General features: G+C 47.9%; 7 protein-coding genes across 7 annotated transcripts; 3 read left to right on the forward strand and 4 right to left on the reverse strand.

Moving 5' to 3' along the window:
- Window positions 1-534: 534 nt before the first annotated feature.
- Window positions 535-1,635, reverse strand: LCP9604111_286 (MAM33 family protein; the record flags this gene model as incomplete). Its single annotated transcript, XM_039068601.1, has 4 exons — window positions 535-560; window positions 620-1,098; window positions 1,168-1,348; window positions 1,455-1,635. The coding sequence occupies 4 exons, from the start codon at window positions 1,633-1,635 to the stop codon at window positions 535-537; spliced, it is 867 nt and encodes a 288-aa protein (XP_038932834.1).
- A 2,665-nt stretch (window positions 1,636-4,300) lies between these two features.
- Window positions 4,301-6,882, forward strand: LCP9604111_287 (GMC family oxidoreductase; the record flags this gene model as incomplete). Its single annotated transcript, XM_039068602.1, has 12 exons — window positions 4,301-4,443; window positions 4,491-4,644; window positions 4,698-4,951; window positions 5,027-5,070; window positions 5,133-5,408; window positions 5,473-5,501; window positions 5,568-5,809; window positions 5,865-5,922; window positions 5,974-6,259; window positions 6,315-6,440; window positions 6,493-6,677; window positions 6,751-6,882. 12 exons carry the CDS (start codon window positions 4,301-4,303, stop codon window positions 6,880-6,882), a joined length of 1,929 nt encoding a protein of 642 aa, XP_038932835.1.
- A 1,440-nt stretch (window positions 6,883-8,322) lies between these two features.
- LCP9604111_288 (translation machinery-associated protein 16) lies at window positions 8,323-8,959 on the reverse strand (the record flags this gene model as incomplete). Its single annotated transcript, XM_039068603.1, has 3 exons — window positions 8,323-8,605; window positions 8,656-8,740; window positions 8,791-8,959. The coding sequence occupies 3 exons, from the start codon at window positions 8,957-8,959 to the stop codon at window positions 8,323-8,325; spliced, it is 537 nt and encodes a 178-aa protein (XP_038932836.1).
- Window positions 8,960-9,271: 312 nt separating this feature from the next.
- On the forward strand, window positions 9,272-11,592 carry LCP9604111_289 (putative exonuclease; the record flags this gene model as incomplete). The annotated part of the gene is made up of 3 exons (XM_039068604.1): window positions 9,272-9,284; window positions 9,345-9,492; window positions 9,552-11,592. The coding sequence occupies 3 exons, from the start codon at window positions 9,272-9,274 to the stop codon at window positions 11,590-11,592; spliced, it is 2,202 nt and encodes a 733-aa protein (XP_038932837.1).
- Window positions 11,593-12,560: 968 nt separating this feature from the next.
- Window positions 12,561-13,528, forward strand: LCP9604111_290 (Fig1 domain-containing protein; the record flags this gene model as incomplete). The annotated part of the gene is made up of 4 exons (XM_039068605.1): window positions 12,561-12,591; window positions 12,652-12,720; window positions 12,773-13,100; window positions 13,150-13,528. 4 exons carry the CDS (start codon window positions 12,561-12,563, stop codon window positions 13,526-13,528), a joined length of 807 nt encoding a protein of 268 aa, XP_038932838.1.
- Window positions 13,529-16,066: 2,538 nt separating this feature from the next.
- On the reverse strand, window positions 16,067-16,675 carry LCP9604111_292 (uncharacterized protein; the record flags this gene model as incomplete). The annotated part of the gene is made up of 1 exon (XM_039068607.1): window positions 16,067-16,675. The coding sequence occupies one exon, from the start codon at window positions 16,673-16,675 to the stop codon at window positions 16,067-16,069; it is 609 nt and encodes a 202-aa protein (XP_038932840.1).
- A 232-nt stretch (window positions 16,676-16,907) lies between these two features.
- LCP9604111_293 (rRNA 2'-O-methyltransferase fibrillarin-like protein) lies at window positions 16,908-18,872 on the reverse strand (the record flags this gene model as incomplete). The annotated part of the gene is made up of 5 exons (XM_039068608.1): window positions 16,908-17,988; window positions 18,051-18,319; window positions 18,376-18,557; window positions 18,617-18,664; window positions 18,725-18,872. The coding sequence occupies 5 exons, from the start codon at window positions 18,870-18,872 to the stop codon at window positions 16,908-16,910; spliced, it is 1,728 nt and encodes a 575-aa protein (XP_038932841.1).
- Window positions 18,873-18,906: the final 34 nt, after the last annotated feature.

Consider the following 18,906-nt stretch of genomic DNA (forward strand, 5'->3'; position numbering starts at 1 on the left):
TTGGCATTTATTGTGCATGGAATCGAGTTATTTGTTATCAATCAGCCTTATTCTACCTTTATTATATTCTCATTCGAAACTATCAATTGAATAGAGATAGGGTGTGTTGATGAAGCAGTTCATGAATTAGTTTACGATGAAGCAAGATATGATATGAATGACACTTTCTGCTAGGGGTTTTCAAATTGTAGTATCTACAATTATGAAGGCGCTACTGAACATTCAGCAGGTCAGATCTATGGGATGGCTGTATCAATACCCTGGAGATAATCGCTCGGCTGTGGAACTTTTCAACTTGGAAGATGTGAAAATTAAGTTAGAGTCAGGAGTACGAGTATAGCAATGTAATAAGTGAAGTGATTGTATATTGGAAATATTGGTACAAATAGAGTCGTACAAGTAATTGCACTAAAGCTAGCCATGATATGTTGGCACACGGGTGGTATCTCCATATCAGGCAGACTTCTCATTATCAAAAGGCGTCTCTGACAGGATTAAAAAGAAATGGGCCAAAGGTTGAATGGGGTAGTTAATTTAAGCACCAATGAAGTTCTTGACGGCTAAAGAAAGGTATTGTTAGCACGAATCACGGAAATTTTATATAGGAAGGGAAACATACTCTCCAACCAGCGCAAGTACTCCTTCTGCTCCTTGACGGAGATGTAGTCAGGAACCATATTAGCGAACTCGGCGTTAAGGCCACGGTCCTCGAGGTAGCGGTCCCAGAGACCCTGAAGGTCCTCATCGAGGTTCTCGAAGGGAGGACCGGCGTAGAGGCTCTGGCGAGCCCAGTCCTTCTCAGCAGTCTGGGACTGAGCGAGCTCGGCGTTGGCGAAGTGGGAGACCTCCTCGATCTGGAACACGCCGTCCTGGACAACGGTCTGGATGAGAAGGGCACCATTGTTGGGTTTCTCGACGGTGATGGTAACACGGGCAGGGAAGCTAGGCTCGGGCTGCTCGATGTCCTCGGCGGAGGCCTCGGCATCCTGGCCGCGGGACTGGTTCTGGAAGTCCATCTCGTCGGACAAAGAGGCGTCATCAAAGTCCTCCTGTTCGCTGATGTTCTGGATATCGGCGACGGTAAAGCTAACACGGATGCTAAACAATCATATGTATTAGCATTCATTGAAGGGAAGAAAGAGTCGAGAGGGATTGTATGAATCGTACTTCTCAGTGCCGAACTTCTTGGTCAGGATAACCTCCTGCTCGCCGGCAACATCCTTCACCTGCCACTCGCCATCCTTAATAGTCTCCTCGATGGATTCTAATTGCTCCTCGAATTCGGGAATCTCGGAAGACTTCTCGTGTCTCAGCTCATCCTCGAGCTTGGCGAGAAGCTCGATGTCGACTGTAAAAAAGTAAAATCCAATATCAGCGTGAGGCCACATACGAAGTCCGCCACCAGACAAGCTCGGATTTCGGCGGACTCTTCAGATATCATCAACGCATCTTACCTTCAGACGAAGGAGCCTTGAAGATGCTGGAGGTCGAGAAGGCAGCGTAGGCGGGCTTAGTGGCCTGATTCCATGATTGCCGGAGAGCGGGCTTAGGGAATGCTGGGCGCAGAGCCGAAGTGGCAATGGAGCGCGAGAAAGTGCGCGGGATAGAGCGGGTGACGGTGCGAAGAGAAAGCATTGTGAATGTGGATGGGTCTAAAGTTGATGAAGATGAAAGAGCTTGGGAAAAAGTAAATGGAGCTAAAGTTATTACGAGTGCCAAGACCCGCGCTTCTGTTTTGGCCGACTTTGCGCGGCCACGCAATTTCATTCGACGTTAGGCAAAAAGATATATAATGTTATTGGCCTTGATTGAAGAGAACACTGAGTAATTTGGATTGAGTGGAATTCATATCGCGATTCGCTGCACTCTACGGGATGAAAGACCTTGCGCATGGAAGAAACATAAAATTGATTCCGTAAGTCCATTTTTGTATGACACTAGGCTCGCTGACCCTTAGTCCTCATTACAAAATACATCCACCATCTCCCCGGCTTCTCGAGGTCCACTGCGTCATTGTGCTCATAAGTGGCGCAGGTGAATACTTTAAGTCGGTCCCCCGGGCATGGAGAAAGTGGATATAGGAGTAGATTTATTTACCCCAACACTCTGCGCGTTCCACCCTCGCACCCAATATGTCAATACACCATTCGAGGAAGATACAGTGTGTGTGTGATTCATTTACGCTGTCCTCTCGTCGAAACGATGTGCAGCCTACCACTACTATATGTATCTTTCTATGTATCGTGTACCACTTCCTAAGCGAACTTAGAGCCTCGCCGAGGCCTGCTTGGCCTATGCCGTTGTTATGTTTGCGCTGCCCTTATGGCGCGCGACTTTGAAACCGTTAACAGTACCCTCGCAGCTTCGATCGCCTCGGCCTACCCGGCGTTTAGACCGTTTTCTGGTCTCTATCCCCTTAAGCTTATCCGTTATTCGTCGATTGGCTCGACAGAGACGGGTTCCCGATCGCTTCCGGCCGTAGGAGTAGACTCAGATAAACGAGGGATAACTGATAAATGTACGAGACCATTTTATTAGACCATTTTATTCGATATTACGAGATTTGCCCGGGGCGATACGAACCATCGTTTCTGAGTAAAGAGAAATAGTAGCTTATCTTATTTCAATTCTAGGATGTATAAACATTGAACCCGTATATTTTTGCGGGGTAGGGCCGCTTGATACCGCGACGATCGTTTATATAATCCTACGACTATAAGAGCACCTACTTCAACTCTACTTTTCAGCAAGTCCAATTCTAGAGTCCCGAGGCATAATTTAGGCTACAAACTGACAGATGGCGATAATAAGCCCTCCTCGTTCAAATAGCTCTTCTTCAAAAGAAAATCAATGCGTCAAAAACAAGTTCGTCGCAAATCCAATTTGATGAAAAAGGCGCACGAATATAGTAAGTTATGTGAAGCAGACGTCTGTGTGCGGATTCGCCTTGGGAAACAATATAGACTAAGGACGTCGCATAAAGTCTAGCGGTCACTCCGCAAGGGAAGTGGTCACTTTATATCGAAAATACAGCGACTTCGCAATACTATCGAGTATCTACGGCCACAATAAAAGCGAACAGTATAATTTATCTCAAGTTCAGTAGTTCATTGATCTAAGATGCACCAGCATTTTCTTCCTCAAGATAGCTTCGTCCTTCTGAGCGTCCTTCTCAGCGTCTTTTGATCGTTCTCCTAAACGTCGGGTCCTTGAAACGTCCTTTTAAGCGTCTTCTCTCACCCCTCTTCTCTCCTCACCTCTTCCCTCCTTAAGTTTCTTTCTCCTCGGGGCCCTTATCTTCACCGCTAAACACCAAAACTGATTGCCAGGTTCTATTCTGGTTGACCGCATTCGTGGTCTCTGGGTCTGCGTCCGAGCATCGCGAAGACGCAGCGCCCGATCGGTTCCAGGGCGCAGGTTATATCCTCCAGCTCGGCTGCAGGGAGGGTAAGGAGCTCATTTCTAAACCACTGGGAGTTGACGGTGCGCTGGATAAAGCCAAGGGTCTGGAGCCGCCGCCTGAACTCCATTACTATAGTCCAGTGCACTGCCGATCTCGTGTGTGGTTGAACTGCCAGCCCAGTTCCTCAAAGTCTGCCCGTGATCAATCTGCGAGCTCTGGGGTCCCCTTCCACACCTAGTCCCAGAGGCAGTCTACGTATCAGGCGAGGTCGGCGGTTAAGATCTCAAAGTGGGTGGCAGACGGGTCCCTCCCCGAATGCCCTTCAGGATCTCGTAGGTCTTGGCACCATTCTTCCCCTGGTGGCACTCGTTCCGAAAATCACAGCCCTAGAGGGCACCGCATACCGATCTCATCCCCTTCACCTCCGGGATGTATCCTCCGCCGTGACTTCGCACTCCAGGGCATCAGTGTTCCACTATTGTCGCCCAGAAGTAAATAGTACTCTTGATTGTCCATCACGGAGTACCTGAAAGCGTACCCACTACACCACCTGGGGCCAACGAGAGCCGCCAAAATCACGCCCATCGTGTTCACCGGGGGCCTTGTCTAATATAATAATTAAGTCATTCCGGAAAATAATTCCTATGAGAAACGATGTCATTTTGATGTTGTCGAGAGCTTCAAGCTGAGGCAGCTTATTTTCTAGAGGAGGTGGTGGCAAACCTTCAAGTATGCTATGACGATTTAACTGAATGTCTCAACGTACGAAATGTATACATCATGATGGTGGGGGCCTTTACAATATGTACTTTTAGTGGACTGCAGCAAAGACCAAAGGGTTCGTTTCTCTCCTTTCCCCATTTATCAGAGCCAGTTGTCAACCAAAGTTACCAAAAGATGACTATCCCAGATGAAGTCGATATCATTGTCGTCGGCGGTGGCAGTGCTGGTTGTGTTTCCGCTGGCCGTCTCGCCAATCTCGATCATAATCTCCAGGTTCTGCTGATCGAGGCGGGCGAAGATAACCTGAACAACCCACAGTACGTAAATATCACTGGTGTATTGACTACATGCTAATGCTTAACAGAGTTTTTCGACCTGGTATCTACCCACAGAATATAAAGCTTGATTCTAAGACAGCCACCTTCTACCATTCTCAACCATCGAAAGCTATAGATGGACGGAGAGCCATTGTGCCAGCTGCGCGGGTCCTTGGTGGAGGGAGTTCAATCAACTTTATGGTAATCTGCACATGTCATTTCTTGTATTGAGGTTCATCTAAGTGAATAGCTAGGTGTATACAAGAGCCTCGGCCTCGGATTATGACGACTTTGAAGCCAAGGGATGGACAACGAAAGAGCTTCTGCCTCTCATGAAGAAGCCTGAAACCTACCAGAGACACAGCACAAAGCGAGACGTCCACGGCTTTGACGGTCCAATCAAGGCCTCCTTTGGAAACTATACATATCCAATCATGCAAGAGTTTCTCCGTGCGGCTGAATCTCAAGACATTCCAGTCACTGATGACCTGCAGGACCTACAAGCTGGGTAAGAACTCGACATCCTAAGTAGTAATTGCATTAGTACGTTTCGGTTATATATTGACTTGCTGTGGACCTCTAGCCACGGTGCCGAGCAATGGACTAAATGGATCAACCGTGATACAGGTACTGCAGTCTATCTCTTATCTGATCTTGCAACGTATCATACTGATTAATTTGTGGATTAGGCCGCCGCAGTGATGCCGCTCATGCGTATGTTCACAGCACTCGAGAAGATTACGAAAATCTTTACTTGAAGTGTAATACGAAGGTGGTTAGGGTTATTATTGAAAATGGAACAGCAGTCGGTATTGTAACCGTCCCAGAGAAGCCTCTGAAAGATGAAAAAATACAAAAGATTTACAGAGCGCGCAAGCAGATTCTTATCTGCGGTGGTACCCTCAGCTCACCTCTCATACTCCAACGATCTGGAATTGGTGACCCTAAAAAACTTCGTCAAGCGGGTGCGTCCAACTTCTCTCATCCCCAGAAACCTTGAGATCTGTCATTCTAAGAAGCTTCATACAGGCATCGAACCTATTGTGGACCTGCCAGGTGTTGGTTGCAAATTTTAAGATCATCACCTTCTGTTTTCTGCATACAGAGCGAGACCCGACACTGAGACATTCGATGAATTCGTTCGCGGAAATACCGATGTCCAAAATGCAGCTATTAATGAATGGATCTCTAAAGGCACTGGTCCGTTGTCAACAAATGGGATTGAAGCAGGTGTGAAGATCCGGCCAACTGAACAGGAACTTGAGGAGATGAAGAATTGGCCTACATCTGATTTTCTGAGTGGTTGGGAGAGTTATTTCAAGAATAAACCAGATAAACCGGTCATGCACTACTCTGTCATTGCTGGGTAAGAATTCAAACCCTCTGTGAGCTTCTCTCCAGTTTCTAATAAAAGGTCACAGCTGGTTCGGCGACCATTTGCTTATGCCTGGGAAATTTTTTACGATGTTCCATTTCTTGGTAACTACAATGAAGCACTTGATCCTATCTAGCTCCTAACAAGAAATGCAGGAATATCCTTTCTCCCGTGGATGGATCCATGTGAAATCCCCGGACCCCTATGAGGCTCCGGACTTTGATGCAGGATTTTTGAATGATGACCGTGATATCGCTCCCTTGGTTTGGGGCTATATCAAGTCTCGTGAGACAGCTCGCCGTATGGATGCATATGCTGGTGAAGTGACCTGGATGCATCCCAGTTTTGCCTCGGACTCGCCTGCTCGAGCACATGATCTGGACCTTGCAACAACTAAAGAATATGGTGGTCCTGCTCATATCACAGCTGGTATCCAACATGGTAAGGAAACCGCAGTGATTGCTGTCGTCCATCCTTTACTAAACCATGGTTATAGGTTCCTGGACCATACCCGTCGATCCTGGAATGCAGCTACCAGAGAGCGTGATCAGCTCCAGCCGGCAGGCAATTCGGGAGCCCATCAAATACAGCCGGGAGGACATTGAGTGTATTGAGCTCTGGGGTGAGTATACCTACTTCCCCATCTTCCTTCATATTCTAAGCACAATTCCCAGCGAGACGTCATGTAGAAACAACATGGCACTCCCTTGGTACGTGCAGTATGGCTCCTAAGGAAGGCAACTTCAAAGTCAAGCATGGAGGAGTTGTCGATGAGCGGCTGAATGTCCATGGTGTCAAAAACTTAAAGATCTGTGATTTGTCAATCTGCCCCGATAATGTGGGTACTAATCCTTACAGCGTAAGTCTTCCTTGTCGCTGTGTTCTATCTCATTTCCTTCAGCGAAATCTGGTATTAATGAATGTTTTTTAAGGTTGCTCTCTTAATTGGCGAAAAATGCTCTGTCCTGACCGCGGAGGATCTTGGATATTCGGGCTCTGATCTTGAAATGAAGGTGCCCACCTACAATGCCCCAGGTGAAACTGTTCATCTCCACCGAGTTTAACATGAGGACAACGGTCCAAAGAGCGTATTAGATAGTTTTGGGATTCTAGAATTTCACTTTTCTTGAGACTGTATTATCTTAGTCTTGAGAACGGGACTTGGGCGAGGTCGTGTCTTTATGTCCGGATGATGTGAGTAGAGGTTACATTACGGTGTATTGGGGCGCCAACCCGAAAACAGCAAAGCTAACCAGATGTAGTAATTCACAGGTCCCTATATTACTCTAAGATAGATTCTATTCAGTGTCAGCCATCTCGACCTTTTACTATATGGTGTAACGGAACACCTGATTGGACCACTTTTAAAAGACCAACCTATCTATCTGTACCGTCTTCTAGATCCTAGCCCGATCCAGCGGTAATCCCTTCTTCTCCGCCTTATCCTGAACCAGCGCAGCTAAAGGATCAAGACCAAGCTTGTAAGATTTAGCCGGTCTTCTAAAACCTATAGCTGACGTATGAGGCGATTATAGCAATTCTTAAGGATAGTCCGTCTTCCTGGCCCGGCACAGAAATAATAAAGTTGCGCTAGTCAATATCTACCTTCTGAAGTAGCAGTTTTCGTCTGTTAAGCTACTATTAGAAACCAGGAGTCAATTCTCTTATCCTAGCTTTCTGGATCTACTGAGGTACTACTATTAGGAGGATTAGGCATTTTTAGTCTGGGAGTCAGTAGAGCTTTTAGTATGTCATATCCTCGTATCGAGATATACTATCACTAAGGGTAAGGTTGCCGCAACTATTCGGCCGGTAAGTGCTAGTCTTAGCAGCCGATATAAGAAAGTGGTGCTTATACCGTAACCTAATAGGTCCTCGAAGGAATTCAATATCTACGCGGTCGCGGGAGAGCCCTCGCCGCCTTGAGTACCAATACCATATTGCTCACGGAGTCCGGTGGAGTCAGGATCGGTAAGTAGGGAACCTAAGCGCACCTGGTGGGCCAGATAAGTATAGTTTACTCACGGTGATTAATGTTATAGTAGAAGTGGAGCACAGGCTACAGCTACCAAATCGATACAGCCGAGATAGACGCGCTAACTCTGAAGCTATTCGCTTTAGCTAAGGTTATAAAAAGGCTGATTATAAAGAATCCTCCACACTAACTATCACACTCTTATAACTTGGTTCGCGAACCTTAACTCGAAACACGCCCGTCCATATTTGGAATTGTATTCGATCCATGATTTCCAAGAATAGACATTGTATTTTACATGACGCGGATGGGATCCTGCCAGATGTATTTTACTCGAGAATGCCATACAATCGCAGAATTGTATAGTAACGGCTGTATGTAGATGGACGATACAACAGCATTGAATTGAAATGGTATATTCGAGAATATTCGGCTGTACAGAATCTAGAAGAATCAATGTACCCATAATGCGCCAACCCAGTCTTTTTGGACACCAGACAAAAAAATATAGAAAAAAGGAATCGTGAGATCATGACATGCTCTTCGGTGGGAAAGTAGACGCAAGTTTGTTTCCGTCTTTTGTGAACCGCATGAACTTAATCGCGCTGAGACCCGACCAGTGTCCATTCCAGTTCTTCATTGCGGTCATTGCATATTGATCGCCTATATCAGGCATCCACAGTCCGGTCTCGAACTCTCGCGCCTCGGTTTGCACCCGCTGTTTCAAGGCCTCTTCGCGCTTGCTAGGAGGACGTCCCTTCCGGCGCTCTGACTCGAGCTGTTTGATTTCCTCGGTATCACGGTCAATGTACCTGGTTTGGATTAGTCTTGGGTTTGGTAATGGACCATCGGTGGTGCGTACTTGGTGACAAACTCGGAAATCTCTTCGGTCGAAAGGGCCTCAGTAAGTTCTTGGATAGCCTCATGGATGTAATCAATTCGGTCCACTAATCGAGTCAGCCGGGTGGCCTTCAATTGAAATGGGCAGTTGTCTCACAGTATGGCTGTCTTGCACGGTTCACAGTGGCGTTATGGCGGGACAATCGATCATCGCGAGCGCCAGCTTTGCGAAGTCGGTGGGCATCCCGACTGTTCTCATGAAGCACATTAGTAGAGGTGCGCTTCTTAGAAATCTGCTTGTGCACCTTTGTCAAGGTAACAGGCATGGTTGCGGGCTGATGACAAGAATTACTCCAAACACTCCGCCGTGGATTTCGACGATAATTTTCGTGGATGCAACGGCATAATTAAGCGGTGAACCCCAAAATCACCGCCTTCCCCACTCGAGGAAAGCGCGTCTGCGCGTCGAGATAGGCATTCCAGGAGTTATCTACTCCTTCAATCCTTTAACCGGGATTTGTTTTGGACCTGCTATTGCATTCAACATTCATTAGTCTTCTGCCGGTGAAAATCTCAACCTATGTTACCACTTATTGCTTGAATACGAGGACCCGCCTGTCCCTCGAACGGTGTCCACAATGGGCATCAAAGGTATGTCAACTTTGTGACTGTCTAGGGGAGATGAATGGCGATTCTAACACAGACAAATAGGACTGCACGGGCTTCTCAAGTCCATTCAGAAACCATGTCACATCAAGAATTTCAATGGGCAAACGCTTGGAGTCGATGCATATGGATGGCTGCATCGAGGGACTGTTGCTTGTTCAGTGGATTTGGTCCTGGACAATCCGACGAGAAAGTATGTCTTTCGATGTCTTATCCCATGAACTGTTAACTGACAATTCCATCTTATGACAGACACATTGATTTCGTCCTCAACCGAGTCCGCATGCTTCTTTTTTTTGGAGTGAAACCCTACCTCGTTTTTGATGGCGACAATTTGCCCAGCAAGGCAGGCACTGAACAGGATCGCTACAGACGGCGCCAGGAAAGCAAATGCCTTGGACTGGAACTACAACGAAAAGGAAGAATGGCGGAAGCTTACCAAGAGTTCCAAAAGGCCGTCGACGTGACACCCTATATGGCTCGCCAGTTAATTGAGGAACTGAAGCAAATGAATGTGCAGTATGTGGTGGCCCCGTACGAGGCAGATGCCCAGTTGGTGTACTTGGAGCAACAGGGTGACATTCATGGAATCATATCCGAGGACTCGGATTTGCTTGTTTTTGGAGCCAAGCGATTAATTTCCAAATTGGATCAACACGGCGAATGCATTGAGATCAACCGCGCCGATTTTACTGCGTGTCGCGAAGTCAGTTTGGTTGGCTTCAGTGATCCAGACTTCAGAAACATGTGCATTTTGAGCGGTTGCGATTACTTGGCAAATATCCCTAAGCTGGGGCTGAAGACTGCCTACCGGATTATTCGCAAGCATCGGAGCGTTGAGAAAGCCCTGCGCATGCTCCAGTTTGAGGGTAATTTCCGGGTCCCAGCCGACTACCTTGCCAACTTCAAACAAGCCGAGTTGACCTTCCTTTACCAACGGGTCTTCTGCCGCAAAGCTGAAAAGCTAGTGACTTTGACACCACCTGATAAGGATACCAATTTGGCTGCGCTTCCATATATCGGCGCCGATATGGAGCCGGAAATTGCCATCGGAGTTTCTCGTGGCGATTTGGATCCAACTACCAAGGAACCAATTACCCTGAAGCCACTGGCCGCAGGTAGATGGTCCCTTGGTATTAATCGCCGCCAGACATTGGGTACTTCCTCTGAGTTGAAGCCAAAGAAGTCCATCAATTCGTTCTTCACTCCCAAGAGGACACCGCTGGCCGAGCTGGACCCTAACAGCCTAACTCCGTCTCCAAGCCAGCAGCGACTCCTAGAGCGAAATGCGAGCAACAGCTGGCAGGCCAATGCAGCGCCTTTCCGCTCCAACTCGGTCAGGTCCACGCCTCTCAGGGCGTTTTCTGACCAAGGTCTCAGCCCTATGGTTCGGAGTGTGGAACGCTCCTCTTTTCTGGCCCAAAGTGCAAGATCGTCGGCCTTGCAGTGCACAAAGAGGCAGAGGCTGTGCTCTGAGGCCGAGGGGGATTCTCTGCCTGCTTGTCCCCCTGCTCGCAGTCGGTTCTTTGCTCAAGCCAGCCCTAGTCCTCAAGATCTCTCCCGGTCTAAACGGTCACGCAAATCAGTGATCGGTGTCTTTTCTGATGAAATTGCAGAAGACATAATGTGCAGCATTCCTGATCCCAGTACTACCCCTGGGCCTGCCGAGTCTACAACTGAGAGAAACCTTGAGATATCCGACAAGCCCAGTGAAGTTGATACCCCTTCTAAACCTACCTCCGACAAAGTCCTTGTGACAGAGAACCTCGATGTATCTCAGAATAGTCCTAGGGATAACACACCGAACTCCCCAGGTTTTAGTCTGGCTCTTGACTATCACGTTGACCGGCAAAACTCGAATTTACTCTCCAAGTTTACTTTTCAAGCTGGGCAAAAGCCCGAAACAACCGCAGCTAGCTCGACCATGACTAAGATTCCTGCGGTTCAGACTTCCCATAGACCTTCAACGCCCTCGAACCCCAGAAGCCCAGCTGCGATTGCACGGAGCAACGTCTTCCATCGACGCCTGACGCCGCTCCAGCGGATGGGACAGTCCGCTCTCAGTCGATCTCACAGCATCAATATTCCTACTAAACTCCGGGATGCCGAAGCTGTTGAACCTCGGACTGAAGCTTCATCTCCTATCGTGCATAAGGTGTCCTCTCTCGCAGGAATCCAAGGCAGCGAAGATCTCATTGTCCCAGACAGTGAGGATGAAGAGGACGAGGATGAGCCCAGCACAGGGTACTCAACCACTCTTGATCTGAAACGCTTTGCTTTTGCCGCGAATTAGGCTGCATCTCTATCTGATTACGGAACATAGAACAGGAACATCGGATTTTGGTATCCGGGGTAGCATTGGACCACTGATTTGGTAGGTTCCACTTTGGCGCGTAACTTGTGTTAATACGGAGTACTTTGGTTGGGTTTATTGTTTGACATAGCGTTGGTTAGAGCATACTCGAAAACCTGAAACATTGAAACGTGCCCGATCGCTAGCTTGTAGGTACTCCGTGCATCGAAGTGCATCATGTAGACGGCCCAATATTGAAGAGGCTGGGTGAATCGCGTGGCTTGTGGATGTGGGGCGAAGGTTATCGAGATCTGCACTAGTCCAGATCGGGACTAGAGCGGCCCTGGCTTTCCCGTGTCCGGCGGCAGAAATACCCACACGGAAGGCGGTCTACGCTGGTTACCGGGGAAGCGGGCGAGTAAACAAGGGCGTTGGCCCAGCCTCCCATATTTTCCTATACAACTTTGCCTCATCCCCAGCCTCCAGAGAGATTCAGAGAATCGGTCAATTAGCCTGACGTTGAGTTTTGTGCCATTTACGATCCCTTCTTTCCATCCCTTCCATTCTTTCTACACATTCTATCTCTCCCATATACTTCCCACCTGTACTACACACAGGCGTCAAGTCATATCATAATATCTGACCCATCTGGATAATCCACTCTAGGTGCAAACCGGATTCCACAATAATATCTAACATCCTGGATATTGTTCTAAGTATTCTCGGCATTGGATACGTCAACGATCTTTATCCTACTCTCCGCATTCTTCATCTACATTCCATTCCAACGATCTCGATCTCGATTCAACGCTCATCGCAAACACACGAACCAACAACAAGTGTGCCACTGGTGTACAATTCAGTTCGGTGATCGCATTCAATTCAGGCAACTCCTTCTCGGAGACCCGAGAAGCGAGTCAACAACAAATTGAAGGAGTCTGACCCCGACGTGGTCTTAATTGCACACAATGGCTGCTGGCTTTGCTCAAAGATGGGCCCGTAAGTGACGACATATCGAAAGAGAGCAAACAATGGCATTGTTACTAATTCTCCATACAGGGTTCATTCCAATGATCGGGTACCACCACGTGTTGATGATTATTATCGCAGTTGCTATTATCATATTATGTGAGTGCTTGTCCATTGCGCCCTCTACTGGAAAGCTGCTAATATAATGCAGCACTTCTGTTGGCCGGCTGCTCTTCATCATCTCCACAGATGCCCACCATCTTCCTTATCTCCCTATACTACGAAAAGTATAACCCTATTAGAGATCTCTCACAAGTCGACCCAGGGGTTGTCACTGCCCTCTCCAATATTGTCGGCGGTGCAGAGTTGGAAGTCCGAGTGGGATACTTTGGTATCTGTATTCAGCCTGATAAGGGTTCTTTCATCTGCAATGCCAATGCGACGGCGCTGGCTGAGATTGTCACGGTGGATCAAGATCCACTAAATCTGATCTGGGTTGCTTCAACGTTCAAAGATGCCGTTGTGTTTCCGTATCTCCTGTGAGTAACTGTAATTCCTTAACGTCAGACAAAACTAATTCTCGTGCAGGATTGTTGCTGTCATTCTCGCATTCTTTTGTTTCATCCTTCTGGCGACATTCCCTGGCTGGCACGAGGAGGTTGACGAAACTGGATCCGAGCGCGAAGTCAAGCCTTTCCCCTCTCGCCCCGTCTCCCAGGCTGCGCTAGCCCTCATTTTCGTTTCCTCGGTATTCGTTCTTGTGTCCGTATTATGGCAGCACACGGCATCTGTCGCTGCCAGTACGATAGCCCAAGACATGGGTAATGGAAGTGTGAAAAGCGGCGTCGGCTCTTCTGCAATGGTGCTTGGCTGGTTTGGCTTTGTCCTACTGGTGATAGTCACTGTTGGTTTGCTGGTCATGATCTTAAGTATAAGTCTGATTCGCAAACTGACCGATGAGGAATAATCAAACCATCCTCAACGCCGACGCAAAAAACACTTGCGCTCTTTGCTTTTCTTTTTTTTTCGCGACTTGCTTACACCTACTTCTTCTTTGCCTACGACATACCCTACCCTTATAACGGGACGACACAAATGGAAATGAATAATACCTACGAGCACACGACACTGGCTCGCAATTCACGGATGGATGGGAACGGAACACACGACACTTGGGACATTATGATTTCCCCAAGGGGAATTTGGGACTTGCACACTTGGATTTTACGAACATATTTGAGGACATGGATCCTCGCAGGCTTTTTATTCTTGGGATCTGACTGAGATATTTTTGTCGTTTCATCTCAAGACCATATTTGGCAGCTCTGCCGATCTGCCGATCTGTCAGGATAGAATGAATGGAATGCGATTGAGTCACATTTTGTACAGATCTCTTTTGCTTGAGTGGAATTCTGTTTTATGTTCAGCACACAGCGTTTTTTTTTTTTTTTTTGCTCTTTTGATCGGATCATGTATACCACAGCCTCTTGTTCATTCCACGCTGTGTTCACTTTTTCACTTCTCACACAGGACTGCCAATGCTAGATTAGTCCTTACGACACAATGTCAAAAATGATACCAAAGTCAAGCCTTCATTTATAACTCAATCTCTCCAATAACCTACAATAAGTGACATTGGATATCAAAAGCCCTTTCCCATTAGTTTATATCTACAGGAGTGTTGAATGTTCTTGGCTACCATTTGCTACAAGACTGTGTTTGGATATCATCTATAACATCAGGAACTATGAATATATTCAATGTCTGATTATCATCTGCTTCTAGAAAGTTGTGCCTCAAAAACTCGTCAAAGAGGTGCCAGCTGTTAAAGAGCACTCCCAGTAACCGGACGCCGGTGACAAGCAGGCTTTCCTCGTCAATGCTACCTGCAGGACACAATGCAGGACACAATGCAGGCAAAACCCATCAACAACGAAGAAAGGATATAAAGCGGAATCAGTATATATATAGACGTCAATCATTGCATGATCCCTCGCCATCAATTTGCGTGAACTCCGACAAATGGCAGCTCAGCGCGCATCACTAAAGCCTATTTCCGGATATACTAGCCTGCCGCCAATTCTGACAGCTGCAGCAGCAGAAGAAGCGTCCTGCAGAACGTTAGGCGAACAAGTCGTCATGAGTCCCTCATGAACCTAGTTAAAGCCCTAACAATCAACGTTCCGAGTCTGGACTCCCGATGAACTTCACCCCACAGGCACTGTGTCTTTGGCGTATATAGCCCACTGCGTATGGATTTCATTCGACAACGGCGAAGGTTTCACGGATATTTTATCCTTCAAGATAACCATTCGGTGGGATGTTTTTGGTCGTAACCAAATGAATCTCACCAAATGGCTATCTCGAGGGCTGCAATATCCGTGAGACCTGCCTCATTGTAGAGTGAGAGCCGTACCCTGTGGGAGCCAAATGGTTTGCGGGCGGAAGCATCGAGAATCCAGACTCGGAACGTTGATTGTGAGAGTTTTCAGGAGGTTGATCAGCGACTCATAACGACTTGTTTGCCTACCGTTCTGCCGGACCATTCTTCAGCTGCTACAGCTGTCAGATTGGCGATAGGCTAGTATACCCGGAAATAGGGTTTAGTGCTGAGCTCTGAGCTGCCACTTGCCGCACTATCTCACGCTGCTGATGCATGGGATAGAGTCGATCGATTTTCTTCATCAGACACTTTCAGCCACTAGCCAATTAGATTTGGAGGTGATCGATTAAATACCTGGATGAGACAGCAGGTAAGCAGGTAATCGGCCTTTGGTAGAGCCACGATGTGCTCAGGTGTAAGATGGAAGTACCAGAGCATTGCCTTGGTCGGTGCGGGAATGATCTCTTGGAAGATTTCAAGGATCTGCAGTAAATTCACGACATAACCATACCTCCTCATTTTTCCTCATTTTCCGGGCATGAACTTCACGAATTCCTGTCGCATCTATCAATTCGGACAGCTCCGACTCGTCGTCAGGATTGACGATGGGTACTTGGGGAAAAAGTAATTCAAGGCTATGTAAACGAAAGATTGAGGTTGATTCCGTTGTCCTTATCGTCGCCGTTATGGAGAAAATGATCTGCGGAGCGGACGATGAGTCGTCCGTGGGATAGATATATATGTATCAAAAGACATCATTCTGCACACCTGCTCAAGCTTCGATGAGAAGGGAAAGTGGGACGAAGCCATGGGTTGAATTGAGCAAGCTGGCTGAGAGGGAGAGAGAGAGGGAGAAAGGAAGATCAAATAGAGCAGAATTCCTATCTGCCCCCAGGCAGCAAGGCTGCCTCAACAAACCAAATTGTCTTAAGATAGAAGTTGCGGTGAGAAAAGTGGTTGCCAACCGTCTGACATATTCTAATATTGACTGACCACTGCTTCACCTAGAAAAGAGAAAGAAAGAAAGACCAGCCTTCAGACCACTTCCATCACATCCCACAAGGAGATATAGTTCGTACAGCGGGAAATGACAAGCTGCACAACCAGCAATTCATTGACGAACTAGCACTCAGGATCCTGGCACTCCTGGATGGCCAGGAACTGAGGCAGTTTCGGGAATTTCTCTAGAGTATAGGTAACATTCCGAGAACTCGCTTTGTTCCCACGGGACCGAACGTAGTAGGTTTCACTAAAGTGACGGAGGAATTTATTGGCCAATTCCTGGTTTTGCTTGTTGTAGGAAGCATTCATGCGAGACATCTGAGTCTGTTGTAAAATAATGTAGTCGGTGGCAGCTCCCGCGTAGTCCTCGATGAGAAGGAAGTGCTCAATCTCGGTATGAGCAGGACGTGGCGTCAACGATTTCATTGGAACAAATTTATTCCTTCCTACAGTCACTGCAGCAGTTGGCGCAGTAATCCAGAGTGTAGTTTCGAACGCCGGTGTAGTTGGTCGGTTCCCACTAAGAGAGGAAGTAAGTAGGCTCGAGATCGCATCACTGCTGACCACGCCTGTGAAACTGTCGCTCACGCTATTAATAACTACCGAGAACATGCAATCTGGCAATGGCCTTGAAGGCTCGATTCCACCGACTGGGGTGTCTTCCCACGTCATGACTGTCTTCTGCGCCATGGCTTTGAAGATTATAATACCGTTCTGGCAGACTTCCATGCTAGGTGCTCGAAGTACTGATAACCGAACTCTAGCATCGACCATGCGACAGGAAACTAGTTTGAACCAATTCTGGGATGGCCTTGAAGTTGGCATATGGATGCAATAGACTACAAGTGTTCAATGGAAGCCGACTTTGGATAATAGAAAGTTACAGATAATGCTGAAGACCAGCCCGCGGGTCAACCTTCCGAAACTGCGGCTTTGAAGACTCCAAATACAGGTTAAATGATCAATAGTCCATGGAGTAACCCCCTCTGCCTGCACCTCCGCCACCATTGTGTCCATTCTTGCTGTCGTGTTGCCCGTCGTGTCCAGTGCTATGATCATCTAGCGACCTATACTGGTAGTATTCACCTCGACCACGACCTCGGCCGCGACCTCGGTTGTTGTTACCGCGCCCGCGTCCGACACCTCGGCCACGTCCACGATGAGCTCCTCTTCCTCGCGGACTATCATCGTATTGGTGACGTCCATCACCTCCGCCGCGCTGGGAGGAGTGATAGTTGCCGCGGCCATAAGATGGGCCATCAGAGCCGGTGTTTTGATTGGGCCAGACGACATTTCCGTCGTCCGGCTGGAAGCGTCTCTTTTGACTCCTGTTCAAGGGTTGCTCTCCTTGACGATACTCTCCGCTGTCCTCGACTCGTAGGACAACCTTCTCGCCGACCACAGTCTCAAAGGTCATGGCTTTGTCAGCCGGAATGGGGTGCCAGTTTTGGATCTTCCCTGCATCGATGAGGCGAGCACCTTTGCGAACAGCCAGTACTACAATTGGCAGTGGGTTCTCCGTGTGATAAGGCTCCGTTGCCGGGATAGGTGCCACGCGGGCTGCCCATATCTTGTTGTCCAGATTTCCGGTTCCGGTAACCTGCCACTTTAGTTTCTTACCCAGGCCTCCAACCTTGTCCAGGATTGAACGAGGTGCTGGGCGTGGGGTGATTAGGATGCTGTTAGCCATGTACTTCAGGTCATTTGATTCACCAAGCCCTGGGGGGAGCAGTGGAGCCAGCAACTTCTGCGTCATGCTGTTTGAAACCTCTGGAGAAACCAGATAACCTGTGTAGAAGACGACACGCTTGATATACAACCGCCCAGAGCGGCTTTTGGTTACGTTCAAAGCAGGGTTCCGCAGTGTGAGGTTGTGGGAATTGACCATGCGCTGCACCTCAGAAGCCTCAGTTACGGGGTCAAGGTATGTGCTGCCCTCAGTTACCTGGATGACTTCAGCAAGGATAGGCATCCGTGCAGTAGAGGGTCCATTTTGGAGGTCTCTGTTCAGACACTCAAAGAAGTCTCGGAAGCCTTTCACACTAGCAGAAGGTTAATACATTGATATGCTCGGATTCTCCAACTCGGTTGCCACAGGACTTACTGTCTGACACGGTCCTCGTAGACGCGGATTTCCGCAGCCTGCTCGTAAGTGAAAACAAGATCCTCGAGAAAGTTTTGTTTGAAGTTCATTGTGGTCGCAAACCGTTGACCATGTGGACCAACTTCGGGTTTGAGACCAATTAGGTCGAATTCAAGATTTTGACTAGCGACCATCCGCTTGATGATATCTGAGAAGCCGGCCTCACTTCGACCGGTCAGCAACACCGTGAGCGCATCTTTCTGCTCCATGCTATTCCTAACCAAACTAAGCTTTAAAAAGTCAGTTCAAAACACCCGCAACATGTAATATGTGATAGAAGGCACACAATTTGCTCATTCCACCAGCCTTCCCATTTGCGGGGCTCTTCTATCTCCATGCCTTTTCCTGTAGCGGCGAGAATGTTGGGGTCGTGCCACCATCCTCCAGTTGCGAAACTATCATTGGTTTGAAGGAAGCCGACTGAGGAGCCATGCCATAATTGTGGGTTTGGTAGAGGACTTAGAAATACTGAAAGTGCGAATGTTAGAATCGAGTGTCAGACCATCCTAAGCTTTGCATATGCTCACAGGTGTTGTCGAAATCGTAGACGTGAATTGCGCGAATTTGAGAAACAGCTGGAAAATATGAAAGCCGTTAGAATTATAACAGGAGAGTGGACCATAGTGAGATCGAACCTGGCAGCTCCTTGTTCACAATAGACCAGCGTCGTAGCGAGGTGATCGTATGCGGGCGATTAATCCCGCTTCCAGTGCTGTACGACATATTGGCAGCAGAGCCAAATCGTGCAAGGTTCTCTGAAACGACTGCTTTGGCAGATCGCATTCTATCAGGTTAAGGGGAGATATGTCGTTAGCGC

This window comes from Penicillium roqueforti, assembly GCF_015533775.1.
Source record: "Penicillium roqueforti strain LCP96 04111 chromosome Unknown scaffold_01, whole genome shotgun sequence".
NCBI lineage: Eukaryota > Fungi > Ascomycota > Eurotiomycetes > Eurotiales > Aspergillaceae > Penicillium > Penicillium roqueforti.